This window comes from Mirounga angustirostris, unplaced genomic scaffold, assembly GCF_029215605.1.
Source record: "Mirounga angustirostris isolate CCGP_5_RB_7025 unplaced genomic scaffold, mMirAng1.0.hap1 SCAF_4, whole genome shotgun sequence".
Taxonomy (NCBI): domain Eukaryota; kingdom Metazoa; phylum Chordata; class Mammalia; order Carnivora; family Phocidae; genus Mirounga; species Mirounga angustirostris.
Genome location: NW_026991712.1, coordinates 165,426,612 through 165,453,257, shown reverse-complemented (window position 1 = coordinate 165,453,257; position 26,646 = coordinate 165,426,612). Strand labels below are relative to the sequence as shown.

The window sequence follows — 26,646 nt, the reverse complement described above, 5'->3', positions numbered from 1 at the left end:
GTGAAAGTCATCTGCTTGTGATGTTTTCTGCTCATAGGGCTAGAGAAGAAAGCATCTTCCAGGTCACTGCCCCACGTGCTGGGGCAGGTGCTGACCTGCTTCATGAAGAGATTATATCTGAAATAACAGCTGCGAGTCAAGTCCTGTACAGGGCAAAGCTGTACTTTAAATGTGGATAAGATAGAGATCAGCACTCCTGACCTTCTCAGTCTTTGAGGGTTGCAGTGATATCTAGCATGCCCTCAGGGATGCACTTCCTGCTTTTGAATTATGATTCTGCTGGGAAAGGACAGTTCCAAGGGCTTTCTTTTGCTCTTCTTACCACAATAGCTTTAACTCTAGAGGTCAATGCGAAGATTCTGCCAGTTGCCAAGTATGTGTTACAACTGTGCCTACCGGAACTGAGAAATAACCACAGGATGAATATGTGAGATAGATCTGGGCCAAAATTCCTTTTAAACTATTTGATCCCATGTATTAGTCTGCAAGATATGCTACTACAAGTACCACAAACTGGGTGGCTTAAACACCACAAACTGATTGGGCTAGAAATCTGAGATCAAGGTGTTGGCAGGTTTGGTTCCTTCTGAGGGGCTGTGAGGGAGACTCTGTTCTAGGCTTCTCCCTCTTCTGGTGGTTTGCTGGCAATCTCTGTAATTCCTTTGCTTCTGCTGCATCATCCGGATCTCTGGCTTCATCTTCACGTGGCGTTCTCTGTTTTTGTGTCTCTGTGTTAAAATTTTTCCTTTTACATATGACACCAATCATATTGGAGTAGGGGCCTACCCTACTCCTATATGACCTATTTTAATGCAATTACCTCTGCAATGGCCTTATTTCCAAATAAGGTCACATTCTGAGGTATTATGGGTTAGGACTCCAACACATACATTTTTGGAGGACATGATTCAACCCGTAACACCCCATAAACCTCTATTCTAACTAGTGGACCACAAAGACCTTTTATTTTTTATTTATTTATTTTTTTAAAAGATTTTATTTATTCACCTGAAAGAGAGAGAATGAGAGAGAGCACATGAGAGGGGGGAGGGTCAGAGGGAGAAGCAGACTCCCTGCCGAGCAGGGAGCCCGACGCGGGACTCGATCCAGGGACTCCAGGATCATGACCTGAGCCGAAGGCAGTCGCTTAACCAACTGAGCCACCCAGGCGCCCCACAAAGACCTTTTAGATCCCTTAGGATTACTGCTAGCATAGTCCTAGTTTCTAAGTATTCCCGAAAGGCCTGGGTATTTCCATTTCCCTAACCACAGGAACATAGATAAATGGCTTAAGGTTCCTTTCGGGAAGACGAAAAGATTTACAATTACAGTTATGGTGATATTGTTGGGTGCTCCCTCCAGGGCACTAAGCACCCCTTTATTCAAGGGCGTTGGGTCTGAGAATTCAGTGAGAGTTTGTAACTCCATTTTGGTGACTCAAAATAGGCCTCTTTTTGCCAGATCTGGAGTCTTGCTTTGGGTTATATAAACCAAATAGGACTATCAACCCCGGCTCCGCTGCCTTTGTACTGCCCCTTGGCGCCTGCCACTCCAGGATCCCATCATCCTCACTGATATCAGGGATTCCATTTCAACAGCAGCATCTCTGAGCTTCAATCCCAGCCTATGGAGGATATAAACTATAGCATTTTTCCAGATAAGGTGTTCCCCTTATCTGTGTACTTTCCAATTCCTTGGTGAAAGGAATATCCTCTGAGCAATTCTGGAGGGCAAAATTAGATGAATAAGTCACACATATGATAAATCTGCATCAACATTTCTATCTTCATGTTTTTGGATTCATCTTTTAATGCTATACTAAGGAATGTTTGGCATTTCAATTTGAGTGTAGACCACTCTTCAGTCCAGGCTTCATCTAACCAACCAGCTAAGAAGGACTCTTAGCTGCTCAAGTCAATATATTGAATCCAGTATCTCTAGAATTTTCATATTAATAAATTCAACCCAAATGAAAATAATGTTCTTTTCTTCCTGGTCTAAACTTTTAAAATCCAGGCTTCTGCTGATTCAAATTAACAAAATCTTACAATTCTGTAAGACTTCCCTTAGATCACACTTTGTGTTTGCTTCCAAAAGCATACTGGGATGGGACTCTAGTTACAGATCTGGTGGCAATACGGGGTATGGGGTGGGACATAAGTATTGGCATTTCCTTTCAAGGCAAGTACCCGAGGGTCTCCAAGTAAGACAGGACCAGCCATATCAGTGAGGGGAAGAAAGGCTGTTTCTGCTGGTAAGAGAAGGTAAGTGGACTCTGGATTCAGAACACTGGAGTTTATCCAAATCTACTCAAATGTCCCCAATTTCTCATTTCAGGGTTCCACTCTCTCCCAAACAATGCTATAATTTTCACATAAGAGACATGATAAGGGGGTGGCTCAGTCATTAAGCATCTGCCTTCAGCTCAGGTCTTGATCCCAGGGTCCTGGGATGGAGCCCCGCATCAGGCTCCGTGCTCAGTCAGGGGCCTGCTTCTCCCTCTCCCACTGCCCCCTGCTTGTGTTCCCTCTCCATCTCTCTGTCAAATAAATAAAAAAATCTTAAAAAAAAAAAAAAGAGACATGGTAAGGCTATGAATTCAACTTATGTTGTAATTCTATAACCCAGAATCTCCTTCCGATTTTCATGTGTATCAGCCTTGCAGTTGCAAGAGATGAAATTCTTCTGGGGCTCTCCTATACATGCCTTGAGCTGAAAACATAAAGTTCTTGAGCCTTTGGTTTTATTTCCTTTACTTCTTTTAAAAAAAAAAACTGTATTTATTCATTTATTTGAGAGAAAGGGCGCATGTGCACAAGTGCACCCGTGTGTTGGGGGGAGGGGATGGGGGCAGAGGGATAGGGAGAGAGAATCCCGAGCAGACTCTGCAGCTGAGCATGGAGCCCAATGTGGGGCTCAATCCCAAGATCCTGAGATCATGGCTCCAGCTGAAACCAAGAGTCAGATGCTTAAGCGACTGAGCCATCCAGGCACCCCTCTTTTCTTTACTTCTTTAGCATAGCCACCACCATCTAGGCCCTCATTTCTTACATGATGGGTCTGTAGTGGCAGCCATTTGATCTGCCAAAGTCCTCCAAAAGACATTTCAAGTGACCACAAATATAAGTAATCTTTGTCTACTGCTTTCCAATGGCAATTTTATCCTCATTTCCTTCAAGTCCAACAGAGTCACAACTAATCTAAGAGTACCATGTTTGAGGGCCTATTGCCTATAACCATTTTTGGAACCAAATACCATTACCAGCAATTAGTAGTTGTAAGAAACAAAACCCTTGTACCTATTTTAAGTAGAAAAGGATTCAATACAAATAAATTAGGTGCTTGCCAGAATTGGAAAGCCTGAGCAAGTGGGCTCTAGGCTGGACCTCCAGGAAAAACTGACTGGTCTACCCTGGTAGACCTCTGTGACCATCAAGATGAGGCATCAGGAGGCCACCACAGGCTGACTATAAGAACACTTATCACTGTTATTTATGGATCAGGAAGCCCTTCACTCACAAAACTATGGACGGATATTGGAATACTGTTGAAGAGAAACCCAAGGTCTCTATATCCTTGCAGTAGCAACTAGTCAAAATAGCTGAAGATTACCCCTCAGTCACTTCTTCCTTCCACATCTTGTTTGCACATTTAACTGGCAAAACTTAAATTATATTCAGAACCTTGGTTTAAGGAAGTTTAAGACATGTAGTTTTTAGCTTTCCAGGCTCTGGAGTACAAGAAAGTGTATTAGAAAGGGTCAGAATGAATAAGTACCATATCCATGAGTTTCTTCACATTAGTCCATCCAAGTCAGACTGGTGACCAGACGCACCCTCTCCCAGGTTTAGCCCCTTTGAAAGTTGACTGCAAGCATCCCATCTCTCTGGTTTGAAGATTACCTCTCTTCCTGGCCTCAGAGAAACTTAAAATTTCCTTGTCTTCAGAGCTGTTTTGCTAATCTACACACTCTCATCCCCAGCCATATAGGTCTCTAAGCTGTGTGTGCATGTGTTTTAATCAGACTAAGGATGTTCCACCAAAGAGTCTTTGTACTCTGTTCCTAATGACTGTTACATTCTTCCTCTAGATATTCACTTGGTTCTTCCTCACTCCCCTTAGGACTCTGATAAAATTACTTTTATCAGGGCGCCTGGGTGGCTCAGTTGGTTAAGCGACTGCCTTCCGCTCAGGTCATGATCCCAGGGTCCTGGGATCGAGTCCCGCATCAGGCTCCCCCTGCTCTGCGGGGAGCCTGCTTCTCCCTCTGCCTCTGCCTGCCACTCACCCTGCTTGTGCGCTCTCTCTGTCAAATAAATAAATAAAATCTTAAAAAAAAAAAAAAGATTAAAAAAAATTACTTTTATCAAAGAGGCCTATACTACCATCTGAAGTAACACCATCTACCATTCTCTCTTCCCTCTCCCTGCTTTGTTTTCTTCAGTGCACTAATCCTCATCCAGATTATAGACCTGATGGTCTTTCCCCACTAGAGTGTAAGTTCCACGGGGACAATAATTTTGTGTTTTCTTCATTGCTGTATTCTACACTTGAAATGTGGTAGGCATTTCAAAATGAATGAATGCTGTACAAAGAGGAAGTTAAACTTTCCCCATTTTCTAAAGGGAGAACTTTTCCAATGCATTACTCATGTTCTCCTCCAGGCGGCGCTGAAGGGCCTTTTCATCAACTAATGTCTAGGATCTGCAACAGGAGTGTTGCAAAGGATTAGAGTAAGTTTAGTTTTTCATAGCTTCTGGTCTAGAGTTCCGGGCTTTCCTTAGATGGCACCCATAATCTCCCTTAACTTATTTCTTCTTATTCCTGCAGGAGGAAAAAAAGCATTTCAGTCACCATCTCACTTAATCTTTACGACCCCATAGTTAAGGATTGTTCTCCCCGTGTTGGCTAAGTGAAAACAGACTCAGAGGCCACTGCCCAAGTCTCACAGCAGGAAGAAGCGGAGCCTAGATAACAACACAGGCTTGGCTGCCGACGCTTGCCCCTCCAAAAGACTTCTTTGATTTTATCCAAGTTAACGGCTGTCCTGGTGAGGTTTCAAGAGAACTGCAATCTTGAGTTGATTATTTGCATTTCAGAGATTTCCAGACTGTCTGCCCCTTTTTCCAACAAGTCCCCTTTTCACACAAGAACACTAGGGCATTGTCTTCCAGAGACCCGAAGCCCTCTAAGAGCACTTCCTGTCCTAGGTGCAGGGAAATGTGCTCAGTCTAGCTGCAGTGCCCCAGAGATAAGGATCTTCCAAGTTGTCGTCCAGATTCATCCTCCTCATTGTGGTAAAGCACAGGCCAGGAAGACAAGGAGCAGGTGCATCTGTGGAAGGAAACAGAAAGCCATCTGGTCCTCAGGGAAAGGATGTTTTCAACTCTTTCTCTGGGCCCAGGGCTAAGGGGCTAGAGAAGTTTGGCACTGGACACTCCTTAAATATTGTTTAAGAGTTGGGGAAACTAGGGGCATGAGAGAGAAACTGATTCACAGTCACAAAGTTACTGCCAGATTTAGAATCTTACATCAGGTTTCATGAATCTTTTAGGTTTTCTGCTACACTATGTATGAGCTTTCTTGCTAAGGTCATTATTCTAGACAGAGCCAGAACCCTGAGTAATACCAACTTAGTGCAATTCTGATGACTTTATAAGAGCAGATAAAATTAAATGTTGAGATTCTGATGGCATGTCTCCTGTCTCCTTTCATTACGAATCTTAGTCAGATTCCTTAGGCCCTCTTACTTAAACTACATTGGCAAAACAGAGACAGCGTTTTGGAACAGGGAGTGCATACCAGAGAATACAACAAACACCTGGGTTACTGCTTGGTGATTAGGCAAAATCAGGACCTTTCCTTCTCCAGTAAGAGTACTTTGTCCCCAAGTTTTAACCCTGCACCATTCACTGGGCTCTCTCCGAAGAGGCACTGCAACAGCCGCCGCCCCTTCCCTCCTCTGAAGTACATTTCTACTGGTGCCTACAACGCGAAGTAAAGCTTTAACAGCAAAACTACACAGCTGCCTCGAGAGGGCAAACAAGGTTCATTTTAATCTACAGCTTCTTCACATGGCTGACTCAGCTAAGGCTTCAGTCTGACTACGCAGTCCAAAGCAAGCTACCTTTGCTTCCTGTCAGGCTAGGAGTCACTGGTTTATAGAGGACTCCACTGCAGTCTAATTAGAATACAATCCTTTCCTGGGATTGGGAAAACTCCGATCTAGAGACTGTTAAAGCCGTGAGTGGTCTATTCAAACACTTGGCTCTGTAGAACTATCCAAGCCAAGGAAAATGAGATTGAGTTGAATTACGACAGAAATCTTTATTAAAATGTGTCCTTCAGTAATATGTTAGCATACATACAATATACACACATACATCTGTACACTCTTTGACACACCTCACGAATCGCCACCATCAGTTTAACCAATAAATTAAAACTAAAAAAAGGAGGGAGGGGGTGGGGGTAGGACTAAGGGCAAAAATCTCCATGTTTTTTCTGGTAAGAAACTGCAAATTTCTCAGAATTTCCCTGGGGAAAACCTGTGACCAGAGAATCTTTGAAATAAAATACATAAATCCCCGCCTCCCCAAAAAAATATTCCAAAAGATGCAGTTACAACAAGTGTGCTTCTCAGAACAGGAGCATTCATTCCACTTCATACTCTGGCTTCTGCACCTTCTGGCTTCAAGACAGTCTTCCCCTCGGCTGGGGCAGAGAGGTTCGTATGGGCACTTGGGCTCGGTGCACCTTGGGCTCTGGGAGTCGAGGGGCAGGCTGCCGTATGGGAGCGAGGGGAGCCACACTCATCTGAGGTGATGTCTGGCACATCGTCCGACTGCGTATCAGAGCTCTCCAGGTCACTTCGGATGCTCTCGGGCTGGGCCAGGCTGATGTCCCAAGCTTTGCTGGCCAAACAGTCTTTCTGTTCACAGCTGTGGTGTTTGCAGGAGGGATCCTCTTCATTGCCGCCACTGCCGCCACGACCACTACCTTCTTCTTCATGCTCTGCCATCTGAGCATGAACATGGAGCGAGTCCTCCGTGCTGCTTCCACTCACCAGCTGATAGTGGCTTGGTTTGGCTTCAATGTCCACTTGGATTTCCATATTGTTGCATTCTCTGTGGAGACAAAATCCACTTTGCTGAGTCATGTATGGCTCATGCTATACCTGTTGGTACAAGCAGTTTGTGGATTCAGGATTAGAAGTCCAAAACATAGGTCAACTGTAGACGAAAGCTCACTTTTAGCAAAAATAAAAATTTAACCTAACTCTCCAATGAGATGAAGAAGAACTAGATCCCTTTTGATGATTAAGAACACACACACACCTCTGCCAATTTCTTTACACAACTAAAAAAGAGCTTTCAAAATTCAGCTAAGGGTCAGACCCTCACACTATCCTACTCAAATACGAAAGTGAAAAGATTCATAGTTTTACTACTGTGGCACAATTAGAAGAAACCAGAACTTCTCCAGTAGGGAGTGCTGCAATCACACTGTATCAGTTATACTAGCTTCTCAAAAATAAAGAGAACTAGGTGACAGGAGTCACATCAGGCAAAGGGTGACATGAGAGCAAAAGCCACAGACCCACAGACATCAGTGAACAGCAATCTAGCTCCTTAAGTTTCATGAGAATAATTATACAATAGCCAAAAAAGACCCCAAAAAATGGGGCAAGGAAAGAAAAGGAAGAAAGAAACCCCTAAAAATCAAATGCTAAGAAGAAGAATCAATCAAGAGATCCCAAACACTCTTATAACAAGAACCTACCCAGTGCACTCAGGGCACACACTCTATATCCCATCTGATGGTACTCACAGCCCTAACATGAGGCATTGAGCTTCTGAAGGCCAAGGACCCGACCACAAACTGTAACCTCTCCTGGGCATCTCTGACTGTTCACATACCTGTCCTGTGGGTTGTAGGAACTGATTATGGAACCGGCCATAGCACGAGTACTTGCGTTGTCACTAATTGCACCAAGACTGGCTGTGTCTTTGGGGAAAATTTCCTTTTGGACATCGGCTTGGACTTCTAACCTGTGTAAAGAGGGGACGATCAAGTTAATACGAGACCTGGGTATTCCAAGACAGTCTGCTTCCTGGCACACATCTCTATTATTCTCTTGCTAATTGAGTTCATCTGATCTTCTCCAATTGTCAAATAGCTCAAATAGATGCTCACACAGTTTCTCTCTCGAATATCTACTGAAATCGTCCCCTCCTTTCTACCCCCATTGCTACTACTTAACTTTAGGCGTTGAACATCTCCTGCCTGGAAAATTGCAATTGGGTTCTCTCTCCAGCAGCCTTAAGTTCAAGTCCAACACCTTCCACATCAGTGCCAGTGTGGACAAAGTCCTGATCACTCTAACAGTCCTCTCTTGGCTCTCTACTGCCAACAGTCCTCTCCTGGTTTTCTGATCTGCCTCCAAGCTCTCTCTCCAGTTCCATCTCTCACCATAGGTTCCAAATCATAATCACTCTGAATTCTTTCTTTCCTTACACACCTATATATGTTGTTTACCTCCATGACTTTGCACATGCTATTCCCTCTCTCTGGAAGTTTCCTTTCTCTATGTGACAAACTCATATTCAGTCCTTAACAACAGAGGAAGTTTCATCCCCCTCACTCTCCCAGCAAACCAGTCATTCCCTATTAAATGCTCCCACAGCATCTACCTATTTATTAAATTAATTTATGCATCTCTCCCTCACTCATCTGTGAGTTCCAAAAAAAGGAGAGACCACATCTCATTCACACTTTACCCTCTGTGTCTTGCACATAGGAACTCAAAACACTTAGCAATCAAATTACCCCCAGGCTATAAGATTAAAGGACATCGAGGATCTGACCTCCCACAGGAGCAGCAAACTTTCCCGATGGTGTCTCAAAGCTGAGAACCCAGAACTATTTCCCTCCTTGGCTCTAACACCGGTTTGCTGCACACCTAAGTATTTCCTCTTAATAGGTTTCACAGTCAAACCCATCTGACTCATCCACTTCCTATAAAAGGCTTTCACAGAACTGGAACAGCTGGACCGGCTAAGCTGCAATTTCAGCAAGTCAGTCTCCAATTATGTCTGTCTGCTTATTTACAAGGGTGATGGTTTTAAGAAAGCCCAGCAGTGAGTTCTCTGGCATGTGGGGGCGGGATCCCCTAACAAGAGACAACCAGAGTGATGAGGCACAGACAGGTCAGCAGCAGCCTTCAGCTGCACATTCGAGCAACCCCCATCCTACTGCCCACACCTTCACTCTGCAGCTCCAGCCTCAGATACCCTTCAAGAATGTGCCATGGCCCAGGAAAATGAGGCAGTGCAATGGAAAGTGTGTCGAATCAGAGACCTGCATTCTAGTTTCAGCTTTTCCATAGAATCTCAGAATTGGAAGAGGCCTTTCACAAATGTCATCACTTAGGTGCTTCCCAGATGCTAGCTTGTGCAATCACCTGGGGAACCTTTTCAAAACACAGATCCCTAGGTCCTACTCCAGGGGATTCAATTTATTAATTTTGGGATAAGGCCCTGAAATCTATTTTTAAGAGGCTCCCAGGTGACTGACAGGCACTCAGGTGTGGGATCCAGTCCATCTGTCATCTGTTGCTTGACTCCTTCTAATAGCCAAATGGCCATCTGGTCTTACTTTAAACACTTCCAGGGATAGGCAGCTCAGTATCTTCTAAAGTAATCCAATCCTTCTTTGAACTTTTATATAGATTTTTCCAATATTCTCTATAATGAAACAAAATTAAGTTTCCTTCTAGCTTCCGCCAAGTTGTCTTAATCTACCTCTTGGCATGGGTCAGAATCCTTTCTTCCTGTTCAAAGTCCTTCAGTTATCTGAAGGCAACCATTTCTCCTACTTGCCTACCTTGTTTTGCCCCATCTGCAGGTCTTTCTTCTCCAGTGCATTCAACTAACTGCTTCTCATATAATACCTGCTATGCTCCTCTGAATACGTTCTGGTTTATCTATCTAACTAAATGACTAAGCAAGTCATAACATTTTTAGTCATAAAGCTTTACAGCTTCTCAACACAAAATCATAGAATTGATTTTCCTTATCTATCAAATGGGAATAAGAATAAGAAAGTAATAAGGATCACAGCACCAGTAAGCCAACAAGACACAGTATAAATGCTATTCAATTGAAAGTCAATGACAAGCCTAATGGGGAGCACAGCCTTGGGAATTCTACAAAAATGCATGCTTTCCCTTCTAGAAGCAGGCAGCCTAATGTTTTAGAGGGAAAATCTGAAGTCAGGATTGCTCTTTATATGGAGCCACTATGGTGCAGTGGAAAGAACACTGAACTTTCTGTTAAGTCATTTAACGTTTCAGAGCCTGTTTTCTCATTATAAAATTAAAAAAAAAAAAAAAAAAAGACAACAAAAAACCCCACAAACCACTGATGATTACATCAAAATGAGATGATATATGAGATGTGCTTAGCACAGAGACATGGCTCAATACAGGTATGTTACTTATCATTCCAACTGGTTCTGTCAGAAATTATCCATTTGCGGGGTGCCTGGGTGGCTCAGATGGTTAAGCGTCTGCCTTCAGCTCAGGTCATGATCCCAGGGTCCTAGGATCGAGTCCCGCATCGGGCTCTCTGTTCCTTGGGAGCCTGCTTCTCCCTCTGCCTCTCTCCCTCTCTCTGTCTCTCATGAATAAATAAATAAAATCTTTAAAAAAAAAAAAAATTATCCATTTGCTTACCTGCTGTATTTTCCCTTGCCACTGGAAAGAATGCCACCACTCAGAGTGCCCCCTGAGAGAGCTGCAAAGCTGGCTGTCTCGCTGTATGGACCCTGCATAACACTGAGTCCATCTGTAGGGCTTCCGCTGGTACTCAATACGCTAGTCAGACCTTCAATGCTGCTTTCCCCAATGCTGGGATTCTTGAGGGCTCGCCAGGCATCGGCCACTGGGGATGGAACCAAACATTTCAATTCAAGATAACACAGCATCAAAATAGAGTCTGTTATTTTCCTGTAATGATTCTTCAGAGTGGAGAATATTCATGTAGAAAAATCCTCATTTACTCAATTAATGAACAGCTACTATATGCAGCCACCACACATCAGGTGTTTTAACATATTGTTAATATTTAATCTTCCCAATAACTACGCAATAACAGACTGAATTTTAGAGGAGAAAACGAAAGTCTAGAACTAAATGACATGTCCAAGTCATGGCTGGTCACACAAAACTACACTTCTGATTCCAAGTCCACTATTCCGTCCATTATACCATAGATGCCATCTAATCAAACATGAAGATTTCAAAACATGTTTAGGTCATGTTAGGTGTTGATTCTAGTTGAAGCTTCAAAAATTGTGGGACTCTCTGTGCCCTAGCTTAGTTAATATGGTAAAGTGAAAACATCAAAGTAGAAGTCAGGGGAACAAAAAAAGAAGCTGGAAGACTTGCTCTAGTCCTAGCTCTGCAGAAGCTCTTAAACCCATTTAACAGATGTTGAGACAAAAGCTTAAAGAAGTTCCCATTAAATGGGGATAATAATAGCCCCTGCCCTCTCTATTCAGAAAGCTATTCTAAAAACCAGGTGAGATAATAACTGTGTAAAGTCCTCTGAAAATTATAAAGTACTGTGCAGATATAAGACTTTATTATCATCACTACTATTACCAGCATACTTGGAGTTACTTGGAATCCTACTAGTTTGTACCTGCCACACAGAGCCAAGTACCAGAGGAATTAACCTAATAATTCTGGAACAAAGAAATGAAAAGCTAAAAATACTTTACCCCCTACAAAGCTCATTATCCAAAGTAATCCAATGACAATCTCTCCGTAAAATGTGCTGAATTCTACTGATTTTTGTTCTGCACCATAAATTCAAAGGGAAATTAAAATCCTCCCTTTACCTGTGATTGGACCATCATCTTCATCAAACTCAATTTTCACCCCCTTTCCGTTTGCCGTGCTAACTCCACAGCCACCTCCACGACAGAGAGAAATAGGGACAACCCCATAGACATAAGCCAGCATAATGGGGACGCCAATACCTGGGGGAGGAGAAGGAAACAAGTCAGCAGGCCATCAGGTTGCAACTGCCCTAAATTTCTCCTTCCCAGCCTGAGCACAGACAAACCACTTTATAAAGGGCCAAAGAAAGACAGAAGATGGCTATCCTAAAGGGGTAGCTGGGTCTAACAGAACGATGACTGGACTTGGGAATTAGAAAGGCCTGGATTAGAATCCTGGCTCCAATTTACTAGCTGTATAATCTCACATATCTTCCCAGGGTTGTCAACGATCAAAAGAGAAGGTATGGGGTGCCTGGGTGGCTCAGTTGGTTAAGCGACTGCCTTCGGCTCAGGTCGTGATCCTGGAGTCCCGGGATCGAGTCCTGCATCGGGCTCCCTGCTCGGCAGGGAGTCTGCTTCTCCCTCTGACCCTCCTCCCTCTCATGCTCTCTGTCTCTCATTCTCTCTCTCTCAAATAAATAAATAAAATCTTAAAAAAAAAAGAGAAGGTATGTACAGTGCCCAGCACAGTAAGTATATGTTGATTTTATTTTCCCTCTTCTACTCACTGCTGACATGCTAATCCAAGAACCAATCAATACTCAAAACATTAAATAAGTGACTCCTGGGGCTTAGGATCACCCCAGGATGTTAATTCCAAAATCTGACTGCTGTGAAGGCAGAATGTGCTTAGCCATTAAGAGCACAGGCTCTCAAGTCAGATTGCCTTGATTCATGTTCCAGCTAAGTGACCTTGGGCAAATTACAGCACCTCACTATCACGACTGTAGTGCTGTGAGGATTAAATGAATTAATACATGCAAAACCCTCAGAACTGCTCCTGGTACATGGAGAGCCTTAATAAATGTTAGTTATAATATTCTTATTCTAAAACAAACCCTCATGCCTCCCAAAATACTGTGAGGCATTAAGCAAATCAAAATAAAAGTAATTTTATTTTGTGGGTTCCCTAGCAAGTGGAGAAGGAAGATAAAAGGTGAAAAACTAGGCCTTAAAGTAATATTCTTTAATTTAACCTTTTCTCTGAGCCAGACAGAGTTCTAAGCACTAATTTAGGAATGAAAGATCCCAAACTCTGACAACTTAGTGTGGCTGATAATCATAACAACAGTGCCTAATAGAGTTAACTCCCAAGGTGGGTTCAGCATAAAATGTAGGGGCCTCCAAGGTGAAACATCTGGCCAGCTGGCTAAAATGCTCTTGTCAGAAAGCTGGGTAGGGGGGTGTGGTGGAAGAAAAGAGAGGGAAGGAAAGAGAAGAGTCGCGGTCTGGGCTAGCTTACCCACACTAACTGCAGCGATAACTGGGGATGCAATGACTGACAAAGTCACTCCTCCTGTGATAGCCAAATTCCTCTTATGTTTGGAGGTTTTCCTTCCCTCATACCTGCTGTGAATCTAAGAATAAGAAAGAAAATCCAGGTCAGTAGGTTAGGATATCAATCTTTTTGCTGGGGTGGAAAAAGACAAGTGAATATTCCATCTATATTAAAATATATCCCATACCAACCAAGAGGCCATCTTTCTCAAATTTTAACCTAACTCAGACCAGGGTGACATACACTAATACAGAAAAAGTTAATCCAAGAAGAGACAAAATAACTCAGGGTTGTGAGGAAAGTATTTCACCTTTAAGTCACTGAGACAAACCAGGCCCAGGATGCTAATAAGAACTTTCAGATCTCTTGGGGTTTATGAAAATCCATTTAAGAAATTAAGGTTATTTTTATCTAAGAACCAGCTGGTTTTCAGGAAGCTCTGAAATATAAGCTCCTCCCTATTTCCTTCAAAACTTTACCAACAAACCTGGGGATAGAACACACAGAGAACTCAGCATGTCTTACCTTCCTGCCAACATAAACAGGAATGCCAATGACCATGGCAGGAATGGCAATGCCAGCAATGAGGGAAATCCCCACTGGCGCACCAATCAGTGTTCCCAGCTGCCAAAGAATTTTCTTCTTACGGCTCCACGGCTTCTTGCCCCAGAATGTGCAGCCAGAGGGGCTGCAGAGGAAACATGCTAAAGTTAATATCAATATTACAAATGCAGCTGTTGTCAACAGAGGGCTTGATAAGAGCAAGAGCCTTCTTTTTCAATAAGATGATTAACAGTTACAAGAGGTTTTAGGAAATGAATATATTACATGAGGGGGAGCAAAAGACAAGGTCAGATTAGAGCTCTGGGCCCTTTACTTTTGTTTGTAAAGACAGGCTTACAGACTTGAAACCTCTTTTCCTTTCTTTGCTACTGAACTCTGTCCTCCCTAACCCAACAATGATCCAGCTTCCTTGATTGATATACTACTTGGGATCCTGCACAACCTACACACTTGACATCTCATTCAAAAGTGCTGTGCCCTGCAGCTAATGAACATTGACTTGAATAGTTTTCTTGGCATGTGTCCTACCCATATCCCAATAGATAGTGTAAACTATGTTTCTGGGGAAGGATATAAAAAGACTTTGTCACACCCTTTATGTACATAAAGTTTCATACTCTTGAGTTTGGCTACTTTTATACTCAGTCCTTCTGTGTTCAACCATTTTTGCTCACTCCCTTTGTCTTGTCTTCTCTTACTAGACAGGATAAGCAATTTTGAAAGTAGGGATCATGTCTTACACACCTCTGTTTCCCGATAATCAGTACAGTGTAAGTAAGTCAAAGTTTGCTATATTGGAAATGTAATGTTTCATCCACACAATGAATGTTAAGTTTGTAAATATTAACTCCTTTAGGACAATATTTTAATATTCACTCTGAATTCTTTGTAAAGTCATTACATGCAAGGAACTGTAAAAAGATAACTCTGGCCTTAATAAATGTATGCAGTTTAGCAAAATTAGATATGTATATGAAGTAAAAGTAGTGATGTTTATAATGAAATATTTAAGGAATGCCAATACAGAAGAATGAGGCAGAAAAAGCTGGGGAAGGTATCATAGATGAAATGGCATTTAAGTGGACCCTGAAGGGGAAATAAGAACTGAACAGGTTGAGAGAAGAGGGGCTTGCTGGGAGGGTGACGTGATCAGAAAGTATTATGGGCAAAGGGAAGAACATGAACAATTATGAAAGAACATGAACAAGAAAGGTAGCCAGAGGAGACACAGGAAATAGCAAGCCCAGGTTACCGGAATATAGCATGTATAAAAACAACATGGAAAAAGCTAGAAAAGGAGATTAGGGCCAGACTGTGGCAAAGCCATGCTAGGAAAATTGAACTCTCTCTGGAAGGTAATGAAAATAGTCCCTGGAAGTTGCTGAACTGAAGAAAAACATGGTCAGAGGAGTGTTTGAGAAGAACTTTTTATAGCTTCCTTATCCTGCAATGAGAGGACAGACAACCGTGTCTCTTTGACATCCTTTTCCCTAAATCAGTAAAAGAACAAGACTATAAAGCAATGGACACATTTCCCATCTCACCTGAGGTAATGCAAATCTGAGATCTCTTTCATACAAAGCCAACAGAATTCACAGCCGCACACTGCACAGGTCATATGATTACAGCTTCCATCATTCATCTTGATAATGTAAGCACTGCATCGTGGGCATGGCTTGATGTCATCTGCTAAGGGGGGAAGGAAGATTGGGCAGAAAAATACCCCCAGTTAAACCTAATTTGATTTATTATTCCTAGGAATATATATAAAAAGTGAGGAGGCAGTCAACTCTTGGCTGAGAATTCTAAATTGTGCAACCCACTTCACTGGAAGGCTGGCTATGTCTAGACCTCAGGAATTTTCGTAAAATGGATCCTGTCTCATACTGAGCTGCCTATCCCCAAAACTGGCATCTTACATAGCACTTAAGCCACACTCTGAACAAGAAGACTTCCCTAGAGACAAAGATGGTTCCAAGAAAAATGGAATTTCACCAGCCAACAGGCTGGCAGAATTCAAAGCAGAGTTCTGCAGGAATAATAGTCTGCAGCTTGGAATTGGCTTTAGGTTTTGAAAAACTTTAACTCAGGAAATTCATTTCTCAGGCTCAGCAAGTATCATTGTGATGTGCTGTTAACACAACCCACAGACCCCTCCCATGATACTTTCAAATTCAAAACCTAAAAATAATTGGGTATGCTATGTAGCACACACCTAGTAATTTTCACAGCAGGCTAGGAACTATCCTATTAAAATGACAATTTAGGAGATTATGCTGTGCCAGGAAAAAGTGAATGGTAAAATCTTTCCTACCAGCCTCTCCCAAATGACATCAATGAAATAAAATACATTTATAAAAGGCAATAAACCCACTGACATTTTTAAATAGGTTTACTCTGACTTGCCAAGGTTCCTCCTTTTAAGGTTAATCATTAATCCATACTAATATTATTTCCTTTCCTTCAGTCTGTACCCTACTTCCAAAAGCGGTGATGCACTTAAAGCTAGTAGGAAGACAGTAGAGGTTTAATACTAATTATCTTTCTGCTCACAATTAAAGTTTTGAAAAAGTCCCTCGCAAAAAGACCTATATACTCACCAGTATAAGACATATTATTAAAAAGGTAGAAACTAAACAATTCAATTTTGTTGCATTCCAATTTTACCAATTTATAGGTTGGAAAACCTACAGTTGTCAGAGAGAGAAACTACATATCAAATATAATATTGAAAGTATTACCAAGTATTTTCTGCTCTCTGATCCCAGGAAATACTTGGTTATACAGCAAAATAATCTCTCCCAGCTTTAGGCTCACATCATGAAATATCAAATAAAGAGAAAAATGAGACAATGCCAACTTATACCTGGTCCAGATTCTTGCCCATAACTGAGACCTGAAGTGTGCTTGGTCCGTACTCGCAAAGTCTGTGCCCTCTGCTGACGGGCCATATCACATGTCTGATTTGGATGCCATATTTGCTTGCAGTGGTAGCAGAACTCCGTTTGGCAGCCTTCCCTCTCACAGGTCAGCTTTGGGCAGCTGGCACAGCCATAGGCAATAACTGCATAACTGGGTAAGGAAACAGGAAGAGATATCAGTAAGGTAAGAACGATCGGAAAAAGACAGACATTATTCACCAGTTTCAGTGGGGTAACACTGACACTCGTTACCACTACACATGATATAAAGAAAAGAGTCTACATGTAACTCATAACATACACACACACAAGCATGCCTAACAAACTGTAAAACATATTCTATGTGAGAAAGTAAATTTCTTCTGGAGATTCTAAAAACACAAATCATTTACCTTCTGAAGAAATAGGGGAAAATACAATATTTAGCCTGGATTCTAGCATGCATTCAGCCACAGTTTAAGCTACTTTAAGAGTTTACCACAGCAAGTTTCACAAATAACAGGGTACAAAACTATATCGTTTTGATGGTTTGCTATATTTAGAGAGATTAGAATTTGTTTACATTAAAGGACAGAATGTTTGTAAAATGAAAGTATAGTGAAACTAAAGTATACTTTTTCATTTTTAAGTTCCACAGGGAAGCTGGTCTGAGCACACACAGCCTGAGACAATAGCCACAGATGGATTCATGATCAACTTCTCCTAATGAAAGCTCATTTTATCTTTCAAATTTTTTTTTTTTTTTAGCTCACATCTATACCTTGAAATATCTACTTCCTTGACAGGCTCCAGAATCCAAGAATACCACTCATCTACCTTACTAATTAATACATAATAAGGCTATTATCTCCCTCCCCTTCCTTCTCTCTTCTGACACATATTCTTAGTAAAGATGCACAACTCAGAATCCATCTGCACCAACATCAATTGTTTCTTATAATTCACACTTATTTTCCAAGAATTACTCTCTCACAAACAATCCAATATATTTACAACCATTAGCCCTTCTGACTAGTTCAAAATATGTCAACCAAATGTTCAGATTACCCTAACAAATGAAGACTTAAGATAAAAAAATTTAAAAAGTAATTTAAAGAAACAAAGAAGGGAACATAGCAGTTGTGAAAGTTCAAACAATTTTTAAACAGGTCAGTAAGTGCAGGCTTAGGTGTTGCCATTGGGCTTTGTTGTCCCCTATTCCACTTTCTCCTCCAATAGCCAAAGACCTCAAGTAACTTATAAAAAAGGCTAATAACTTTTTCTTGGATTTACTCTACTGTTTGTTTTTTTGAATGTACATTAGACGTTCATAACAGCAACTCAAGTTCTCAGGCTTATTATAGATTCTACAAGTTGATTTGAGAATGACACTGAAAATATCAATGACATATCATTTGTGTTATATAATACAGTCTGTACTAAAACTTTTCTCAGAAAGAGCAAAGGGAGAATAGGTCAATGTGTGAATGCAAATGATTCATATCCTGTAGGAGTTCTGAGCAAATTTACCCAACCTAGCTGCAAAATAGCTACTACAGATAAACAATGTTTCTCCTAAAGAAAGTGACCTGCTTGCTATTTTGTGTTAAATGGGAAAGGTACTGGATGACCTCAGTACCTTAAATCAACTTCTGATGATACAAATTACATAGACAGTCAAGAAGCCTTGATCATTTCCTGATCTATTCCTACCTCACCTGGTGGAAATAAATATTTATTAACAGATTTTTTTTTTCTTTTAAGATGAACACTTGACAAGATTGATAATGTCACTTTTGGGTGTGGAATTTGGTTCCAAGGAAGTAAAATAATCCCAAATACTCATGAGCCCACAACAATCTATTACCATGACACAGAATTAGTCAGGGCACGAGACTTGGCATTCCTGTTTTTGGGCGCCTGGCCTGGGCTCCTTGTCCCTGACTCATACTGCATGACACTGAGCTAATTTAAATCCCCAAGCCTTAACCTCTATCCCAGAAATGGAGATATAGGTGCTTGCCACCTTCAAGTGTAACCAAACATATTCTAGAACTGCATTTGAGATCTTGCCCTGAAAGGTATGGTATAAAAATATAGCACATTTTATCCTACTTCCTGGCCTTCGCATAATCTACTCCTTCTGCCTAGAATGTTCTTTCCTTTCTTCTTGCCCTGGCAAATACTTATCCACTTAAGAACCAGCTCAAATGTCATCTTCCCTATAAAATCTACTTAATACTTAACCTCTCCAGGCAGCTGGCTGCCTACTTTATGCCTATGTACAATTACTTTATACTACTTATCACATTAATTATCTGTTTATATGTGTGCTTCCCCAACCAGACTAGACTCAAGGAAAAGTATCATCCATGTTTTAATCTTCAGGGTCTAGCATACTGGTTCATGCTCAAAATACTTGTGTTGAATGAATGTTTGAGACCCTTTCCTGTTTAGTTTTTCACCTTCCCCAGGCCATTCTAACTCTTCTCCTGGGCTATTACTTTACCCTAAAGCAATCTTTAAACCTTATCCATGTATCTATTGGTTTACTATATGCCAGGTACTAGAACTTAGACCTAAAGTTTTGTCTAAGCCCATTTTAGGAGCAAACTCCTAAATTCTGAATAGGGTAATCTTCCCCAGGTAGTTGAAAAAAAAAACTTCATCCTTGAGACCAAAGCCACCTTGACAATCTTGTTCCTTCTCTTCCATGTCCTACCCTGGAGCCTATCTCCTACCCTGCTCTTGGCTTAACCAAGCATTCAGGTTTGCTAATTAGAAGCTAAATAAGAGGGGAGAAAGAAGAAGCTAAATAGAGGGTGACGGAAATTACATGCTGCTAAGAAAACAGATGTATCCTTCCCCCTCCCCTTATGTTTATATAAATTTACTAATTTCCTAAGTCTTCAGAAATATCATAATATGTGACAGTCTACACCACAGCACTACCTAACTTCGGCCCTGGAGAAAAAATCCCATTATTATGAATTTGATTATGCTCTAACAGACCCTAGTAGTTAAAGAAATGTGTTCCTATATTATGTTTGAACTTTCTAGCTCCAGGCCACATAACTTCATTTACAAATGGACCCTGAGCCATGTGTAAGGGTAGTAGAAATGCACCAAGTTGTCATGAGTTGTACTCTTACTCTCTTCCTCTTTTTTTTTTTTTGCCCTAGTTTAAATTTATGTCACCTCTTAGCCAGACAACTGCAAGAGACTAATATCTGTCTCCTTATTCCCCACTCCAATCCAAGTTCCAATTCCAGAAGGTTATCTATCATTATGTAACTCTTTTACTTAAAGTCCTTCAACAAAAAAGAAAAAAAAAAGTCCTTCAAACCTAAACTTCTTTGCATGGCTTAGATAAGTCTATCAACTGGAGTCCAGTCTACCTTTTCAGATTGATCTCTAGTTACTTTCCAGATCAGGCTCTCTATATTGTGCATCCAGAGGCTGACCAAACTAGATTCCAGACTTACTACTGTATTTTTATACCTCTATGCACTTCACTTGCTCAAAACACTCTGGTTTAAGATGCTTTTTTCTCTACTCGCACCATTGTTTGCCTGGTATGAATTCCTACTTACATTCTTCAAGGCCCAGATCAAATATTACCTCCTCTGTGAAGTCTTTCTTGACACCATCATGCAAAATCTTTCATCTACCCTCTAAGAGCATTTGTGTTTTCTTTAGTATGTATTACACTGAATTTATAATCTGTTATCTATATCTATCTAATCTCTTCTAACAGGCCAAACTCCCTGTCAAGAGGACAACGCCTAAGTCCTTTTTGTAATACTCAATATTCACCTAAGGAAAGTTCAACACTACATAATTCTCAAAAGTGTCTACTGAATGATCATCTGTCTGTCCTCTTCTTGCCCTCCACCCCCATTATCTGTGTCTCTTTCAAAAACTGGGCTGTTCATTTTCTTTATCTACCTCATCAAAATTCAACTATCCCATTCTTCTGGGATCTAATGAAAATTTTTGTTCATAGAGTTGTAGAAAAAGTTGGAATATGGATAACCTAGGCTAGAGGAACTCTCAATCTATTCAGAGCACAAGATTCATTGTTAAATAAGGACACGAACAGAAGACAGAATAACTGTACAGAGTAACTGTTAAAGGAGTTTAGAAAACTGCAAATAATCAGGGAAAATGTCAGTTTAAGATGCCATAGAAAAAACAAAAACATGTTTCCTGTTGATTTAAGTTTGGGAAAATTACACCAGATTGAAGATTTACACTGTATATTAGCATTAGCAATTTATAGTGTATATTAGCATGTTTAAAGGGTACAAAAAACTCAGAAATAAATTTTGTTCAATCCAATACTCCCCCCAAGCTTATTTGGTCACAAAATGTTTACCTTTCCAGTAATACCAAAATATACATTGGAAAATATTGATGTAAGTGAAAAAAAGAAAACAAGATGAAAAGATGGTAGTAGACTTTAAAGGGGCTTAAATTATAAGGGTAGATCATATAAATAATCAGTTCTTAAAGACATAAGAAGTCATTTTATAGGTCAAGTATGAACAGCTTGAAGCAGGGGAGTGATATAAAATGTTCCACTTTAGAATGATACACTGGCAAATATGGGAAAGATGTATGGAGCTGGATGTAGATGGGCAGGTGAGGGGTGGGGGATAGAGTGAAGAGTTGTGAAAATAGAAGGTACAAAGCTAAATTAAGAGAAGACGTCCAGATCAGCTATATCTCAATTTTTAAAATGTCATACCAGAGAGAAAGAGAGAGAGAGATAAAAGATGTAGGAAGGCTTCAGAGAGGAAAAAAAAAATCCCTTTCCACTGACTGAGAAATTTGTCTTGCTCAAGGAGTTTGTTCTTCCTTCATAAATATGCTAGAGATGAACAGAAGCTTCCTATTTATGGGATGGTCTAGGTCAGTTGTCCAGGAAGGCCAACAGCTGATACTACCTGTTAGGGTCAGGTAGGAGGGGGACTCTGCAGGAGAGAGAGCCAGCAATGAGAGGCTGGAGTTGTGGACCTGCACAAAGAATTTAGGTCAAGACAGCCTTATCTCCTATTCATCTGTACAGAAGATCTGCCCCTACACACCAGGAAATTTTCTGTTGCCTCCTTTGCTCATCCCTCAGTCTTCTAGAGATTCTGAAAGGGTTTAAAGATTGGTAACAGGGTACTTGAGAGGAAAACATTATATATTTACATGATGTGGGGGTTTCTGAGAAGACTCATGCTTAAGCAGAGACTCTAAGGGGTATCAACTGCACCATTTATTAGCTGTGAGACATTGAAGCCCACACTTAAACTTCTCTGAACTGGTTTCTCCTTTATAAAATAAGTTTACCATCACCATCCACCTGTATGAAACTAAAATTATTCCTGAATGAGCTTATAATCTGAAGATTATAAAGAACTATAAAAATGTCAGTTATTTGTGTTTTGAGTCAATTTTATCTCATTTGAAAGTATGTTTTAAATATACTTGGTAATATTGTACTTAATAATATTAAACAATAATGCAAATGTTGCCCCACTGAAATTGGTTCTTATTTATGAATAAGATCATATTCAAGTATGGGAAAAGAAAAATTCAAGACTCTGCTCTAAAATTATTTTGTAAACAAAAAATCTTTTAATATATAGTGTTCTCATTATCATAATCACAGTGAAACTAATGACCAGAACTCTGTAAGACCACTTACATGCCCCCTGCACCATGCCAAATGTAATTCTTTTTTTTTTTTTTTAAGATTTTATTTATTTGAGAGAGAGAAAAAGAGGGAGAGGGAGCATGAGCATGGGGAGGGGCAGAGGGAGAAGCAGACTCCCCATTGAGCAGGGAGCCCTACTCTATTAAATACATACACATACACACACAGAGCGTAGGGAGGACTTGATAAATTTGGCTGCAAGAACTTGATCTGTAAGTAAAGTAAAGATGGTGAGGTACAAGAAGAAGAGAACTAGGGATTACACTTACTGCTCATCCATGATTTTTACCAGACACAGAAGAATAGAACAGTTTGAAACAAAACAAAACAAGCTGTTTTTCTCCTGGCATTCAAAAGGTGGCAAAACCATTGGCCACATCCCCAGGGAACTCAGATACCTGTTTGGGAAATGACAGAATTTTAAAGTTACTCCCTGTTTATCTAACACCTCCAATTGCAGACCTCAAAACACTTTGCAAACATTAATTAAGCTTCTCGAGTCAGGAAAGGATTAGGCCTATTTCAGATAAGAAAAATAAAGTAGATAAGAGGCTGTTCACAAAAAGAATCAGAAAAGAAACGATTTCAGATCCATGGCTCTCTCAAAGTTGTCCTTAGGCCACATTTGATAAAATGATACAAACAGTAGCATCCCCAATAATGCCAACAAGTGCATGCTTTTTAAAAAGAAAAGGTTGAGAGGAAAGAATATTAGCCTTGGTTGGAGTTAAGACCAGTGTTTCAAGCCTGGTTCCATCACCCACTAGCTACATGACCCTGAACACTCAATTTATTTAAATTTCAGTTTTCTCATCTGTAAAAACTAAATCAAATCTATCTTACAATGTTGTAAGGATCAAATTAAATTATGTACGCCTGGCACCTGGGATACTTGGATGCCAGCTTGCTTTCTTTCTGCAGACTTCACCTTCTTTAAACCCACAGATAACACATTAAAAAAAATATATAAAATTATTATAATGCTTTTAACTAATAAAAAAACCCTCTAGATGATACTAAACCAATACTTGGCTAAAATAAGAAATGGCCTTAATTCTTTATTAACTTTTAGTAATGGTTTACAGTTGTCACCATAAAGATTATAAATTAATTCCTGTCCATTTTTAATGTTGTGAGCAAAGACAGTCATTGACTTTAGAGAAATAAAAACAAAAAGGGAGCTTTCCAGAAAGATAATCAGCAACGCCACATTTCTCAGTTAAAATTCAAGGAAACACATCTCAAAAAGGAGTTAATATACTATGTCAAAATTAACCATGCAATGTTCTCTTAAGTAAATATTCCTTTGGTTCGGAAAATAGATCAATAGTATTTATAAAACCTATCATATACATTAGCCTCCTAAGGCCAGTGAGATCACCAGGCCACCAGATATAAGAGCCTACAAGGTTGTTTCCAACACTTAGTAATTCAAAGTGAAAGTGATCTACCATAGACAAACACCATACCTTTGACCACAACACTTCAAAGTAATTTAGAAACCCCATCTCAGTGAGGTTAAATAACACACCCATCTCTAACCAAGTCTGGCAGAATAGAAAGACAGAAGTTAACTCTTCTTTTTTTTTTTTTTTAAAGATTTTATTTATTTATTTGACAGAGAGAGACACAGCGAGAGGCAACACAAGCAGGGGGAGTGAGAGAGGGAGAAGCAGGCTTCCTTTGGAGCAGGGAGCCCGATGTGGGGCTTGATCCCAGGACTCTGGGATCATGACCTGAGTCGAAGGCAGACGCTTAACGGCTGAGCCACGCAGGCGCCCCAGAAGTTAACTCTTCTTACTGTCCTAGACACTCTTAAGACAGCTTCTTTTCAAGGGGACAAATAGTAGCATCATAGAAATCTTTTTTTTTTTTTTTTAAGATTTTATTTATTTGACAGAGAGAGAGCACAAGTAGGCAGAGTGGCAGGCAGAGGGAGAGGGAGAAGCAGGCTCTCCGCTGAGCAGGGAGGCTGACGTGGGGCTCGATCCCAGGACTCTGGGATCATGACCTGAGCCGAAGGCAGCTGCTTAACCAACTGAGCCACCCAGGGTACCCCAGCATCATAGAAATCTTAAAACAGCCTTGGTATACAGGCTACAATTAAAAGCCCTTCTTAACTCCTTTGAAGCAAAGGCCCATGCAGCTTTTTTACTACCATTACATTCACACACTGCAAGGAGTCCCTAGCATCTTTTTGTCCCCAAAACATAACACACAAGAATAAAATGATCTGCCCAAGGTCACAGAACTGGTAAATGGCACAGTCTGACTCCTAATCACTTAGATAAGCTCTTCTTTGCTGCATGCAACTATTCATGGGATGTACTGACAGTAACAGATTTTTTTTTAAGTGGTGGGAGGGTGGTCTCCATTGAATACTTTAGCTAGTAAAATCTGGTGGTATTCTGTCTCCGCACATATTGCATATATTCTCACTGACCTTAAAAATTCAGGCTACATGGTGCCTTAAAAAGACTGTCGTCAAGAACTCAAGATCAGAGGGGCTGGGTAACACATTTTCTCCTACCATGTCAGCCTCTGGGCATCCTTCTTCTCAGTGCCCCGTTGCTTCTCTGGACAAAGAAAAGGTCCGTCCACTCCTCACCCTGCCCAAGGCAGCAGTGTAAGAACCACAGGGGGCCTTCCAACAGCTTGGCACAGAAGGCACACACTGCCCAGAGAGCCCCAGAGCTGCCAGTGAGCTGTCCTTTCCCCCTAGTGCCATTTCCATCACCTCCATCCCAACTTTAGCAGCTGCGAGAACACACCTTCTCCCGTAATGCTGCGAAGTCTGCCCCTGGCCAAAGGGACACACCCCTCCGAATGCTGTGAGGCCCTCAGAATATTCTCATCCCTTCCTTTGCCCGTTATCCCCTGCCCGCCGTCATTAAGACATGGCCCCTACCTCTGGACAGAGGGGCGTGCACCCCACCTAAAAGCCTCTCCCTGCCTCCTGACTTGATGGACAGCTCCCCTCCCCTCCCCGACTGCTCAGCCCCCACCTCAAGCCCTCGGGCAGGGCGGGTGGCGGGTGCCTTCCCCCGCTCGTCTGGGCTTGCGGACAGTGACCGGTTACCAACGCGCCGCAGTTGCCGCCTTCTCCTCCCTCCCGCTGCTCAGCCCTCACCTCTCCCTCGGTGCCGGGACACACACACGCACACGCCGCACCGAGGACCGCCTCTCCGGGCCGGCCACACGCGGGGTGGGGGTCCAGTCCCCCAACCCGGGTCCCCTCCGCCGCAGCCCCTGCCCCGGCCGGCGGCCACGCCCCCGCGCTCACCCGCAGTCCGGGGCCGGGCACCAGCGGCAGTCGGGGTCCGAGGCCAGGTAGCGGCGCAGCATGAACTCCTCGTACTTGTGCATGAGCGGCGGGTCGGCGAGCAGAAGGCGGATGTCGTGCGGGTTGAGTCGCTCGCTGCACTCGGGGCAGCTGATGGGCACCCGACTCTCGCTGATCTCCAGGCGCAGGTAGTGGCGGAGGCAGTCCCGGCACGAGCGGTGCGGACAGCTGAGGAGGCGCGGGGCCCGCTCGGGCGGCAGCCGAACCAGGCACAGCGGGCACTCCACCTCCTCCGGGCCGGGGCCGCCGCCCTCCGCCGCCTCCTCATCGTCGAACCCGGGCCCGGCCGCCGCCGCGGCCTCCGCCTCCGCCTCGGCGGCCGGCTCGGTGGGCAGCGCCTCGGGCGGCGGGGCCTGGGCCGCGGCCGGGACCGGGGCGGGCGGCGGCGGCGCGGCCGGGGGCGGTGGCTCGGCCTGTGGCTTGGCCCGGGCGCGGCGACCGCGGGCCGAGGCGGAGAAGACTCCGTGGAAGGTGAGGCGCCGGCGCCGGCCGCCGCTGCGGCACTTGGGGTCGGGCGCGGCCGCGTGTAGAGATGTAGAGCGCGGCGACTCGGAGTCCTTCTCAGAGCCCATGGCCCCCAGAGGCCGAGGAGCGAGGGGCGCCCAGCGCCGCCACAGCTCCCGCCTCAGCGCCCCCTCAACCGGCGCGGCGAGCGCCGCCGCCTCAGCCGCCCTCCCCGAGCTGCAAGCCAAGCGGGCGCGTCGAAGTGGTTATAAAGCCTCCGCCCCGCGCGCCGCTACCCACTGCGCAGGCGCTTCGCTGAGACACCTCACAACCCGCACCGCCC

At 42.5% G+C, this 26,646-nt stretch overlaps 1 protein-coding gene across 7 annotated transcripts; it reads right to left on the bottom strand.

Annotated features, from left to right (window-relative positions):
- Window positions 1–433: 433 nt before the first annotated feature.
- On the bottom strand, window positions 434–26,559 carry RNF19B (ring finger protein 19B). 7 transcript variants are annotated; one of them, XM_064589523.1, is made up of 10 exons: window positions 25,800–26,558; window positions 22,786–22,914; window positions 16,776–16,981; window positions 15,454–15,595; window positions 13,871–14,033; window positions 13,310–13,424; window positions 11,905–12,045; window positions 10,736–10,943; window positions 7,920–8,051; window positions 434–7,177 (listed from the first exon to the last, which is right to left on the bottom strand). In XM_064589523.1, the coding sequence occupies exons 1-10, from the start codon at window positions 26,429–26,431 to the stop codon at window positions 7,156–7,158; spliced, it is 1,890 nt and encodes a 629-aa protein (XP_064445593.1). In that variant the 5' UTR covers window positions 26,432–26,558; the 3' UTR covers window positions 434–7,155. The 7 variants fall into 7 exon arrangements, with proteins under 7 accessions (XP_064445593.1, XP_064445588.1, XP_064445589.1 ...); XM_064589518.1 differs by having other exon boundaries at window positions 434–7,127; window positions 15,454–15,598; window positions 25,800–26,557; XM_064589519.1 differs by having other exon boundaries at window positions 434–7,127; window positions 25,800–26,557.
- Window positions 26,560–26,646: the final 87 nt, after the last annotated feature.

Bases quoted from the DNA above. Each gene is read 5' to 3' on its own strand.
- RNF19B (XM_064589518.1), bottom strand. From the start codon at position 26,431: ATGGGCTCTGAGAAGGACTCCGAGTCGCCGCGCTCTACATCTCTACAC. The intron at 8,052-10,735 runs GTAAGCAAATGG...CTCTTTACACAG, and splicing joins GGCAAGGGAAAATACAGCAG to GTTAGAAGTCCAAGCCGATG. The intron at 7,128-7,919 runs GTATGTGAACAG...TTGTCTCCACAG, and splicing joins TCCTACAACCCACAGGACAG to AGAATGCAACAATATGGAAA.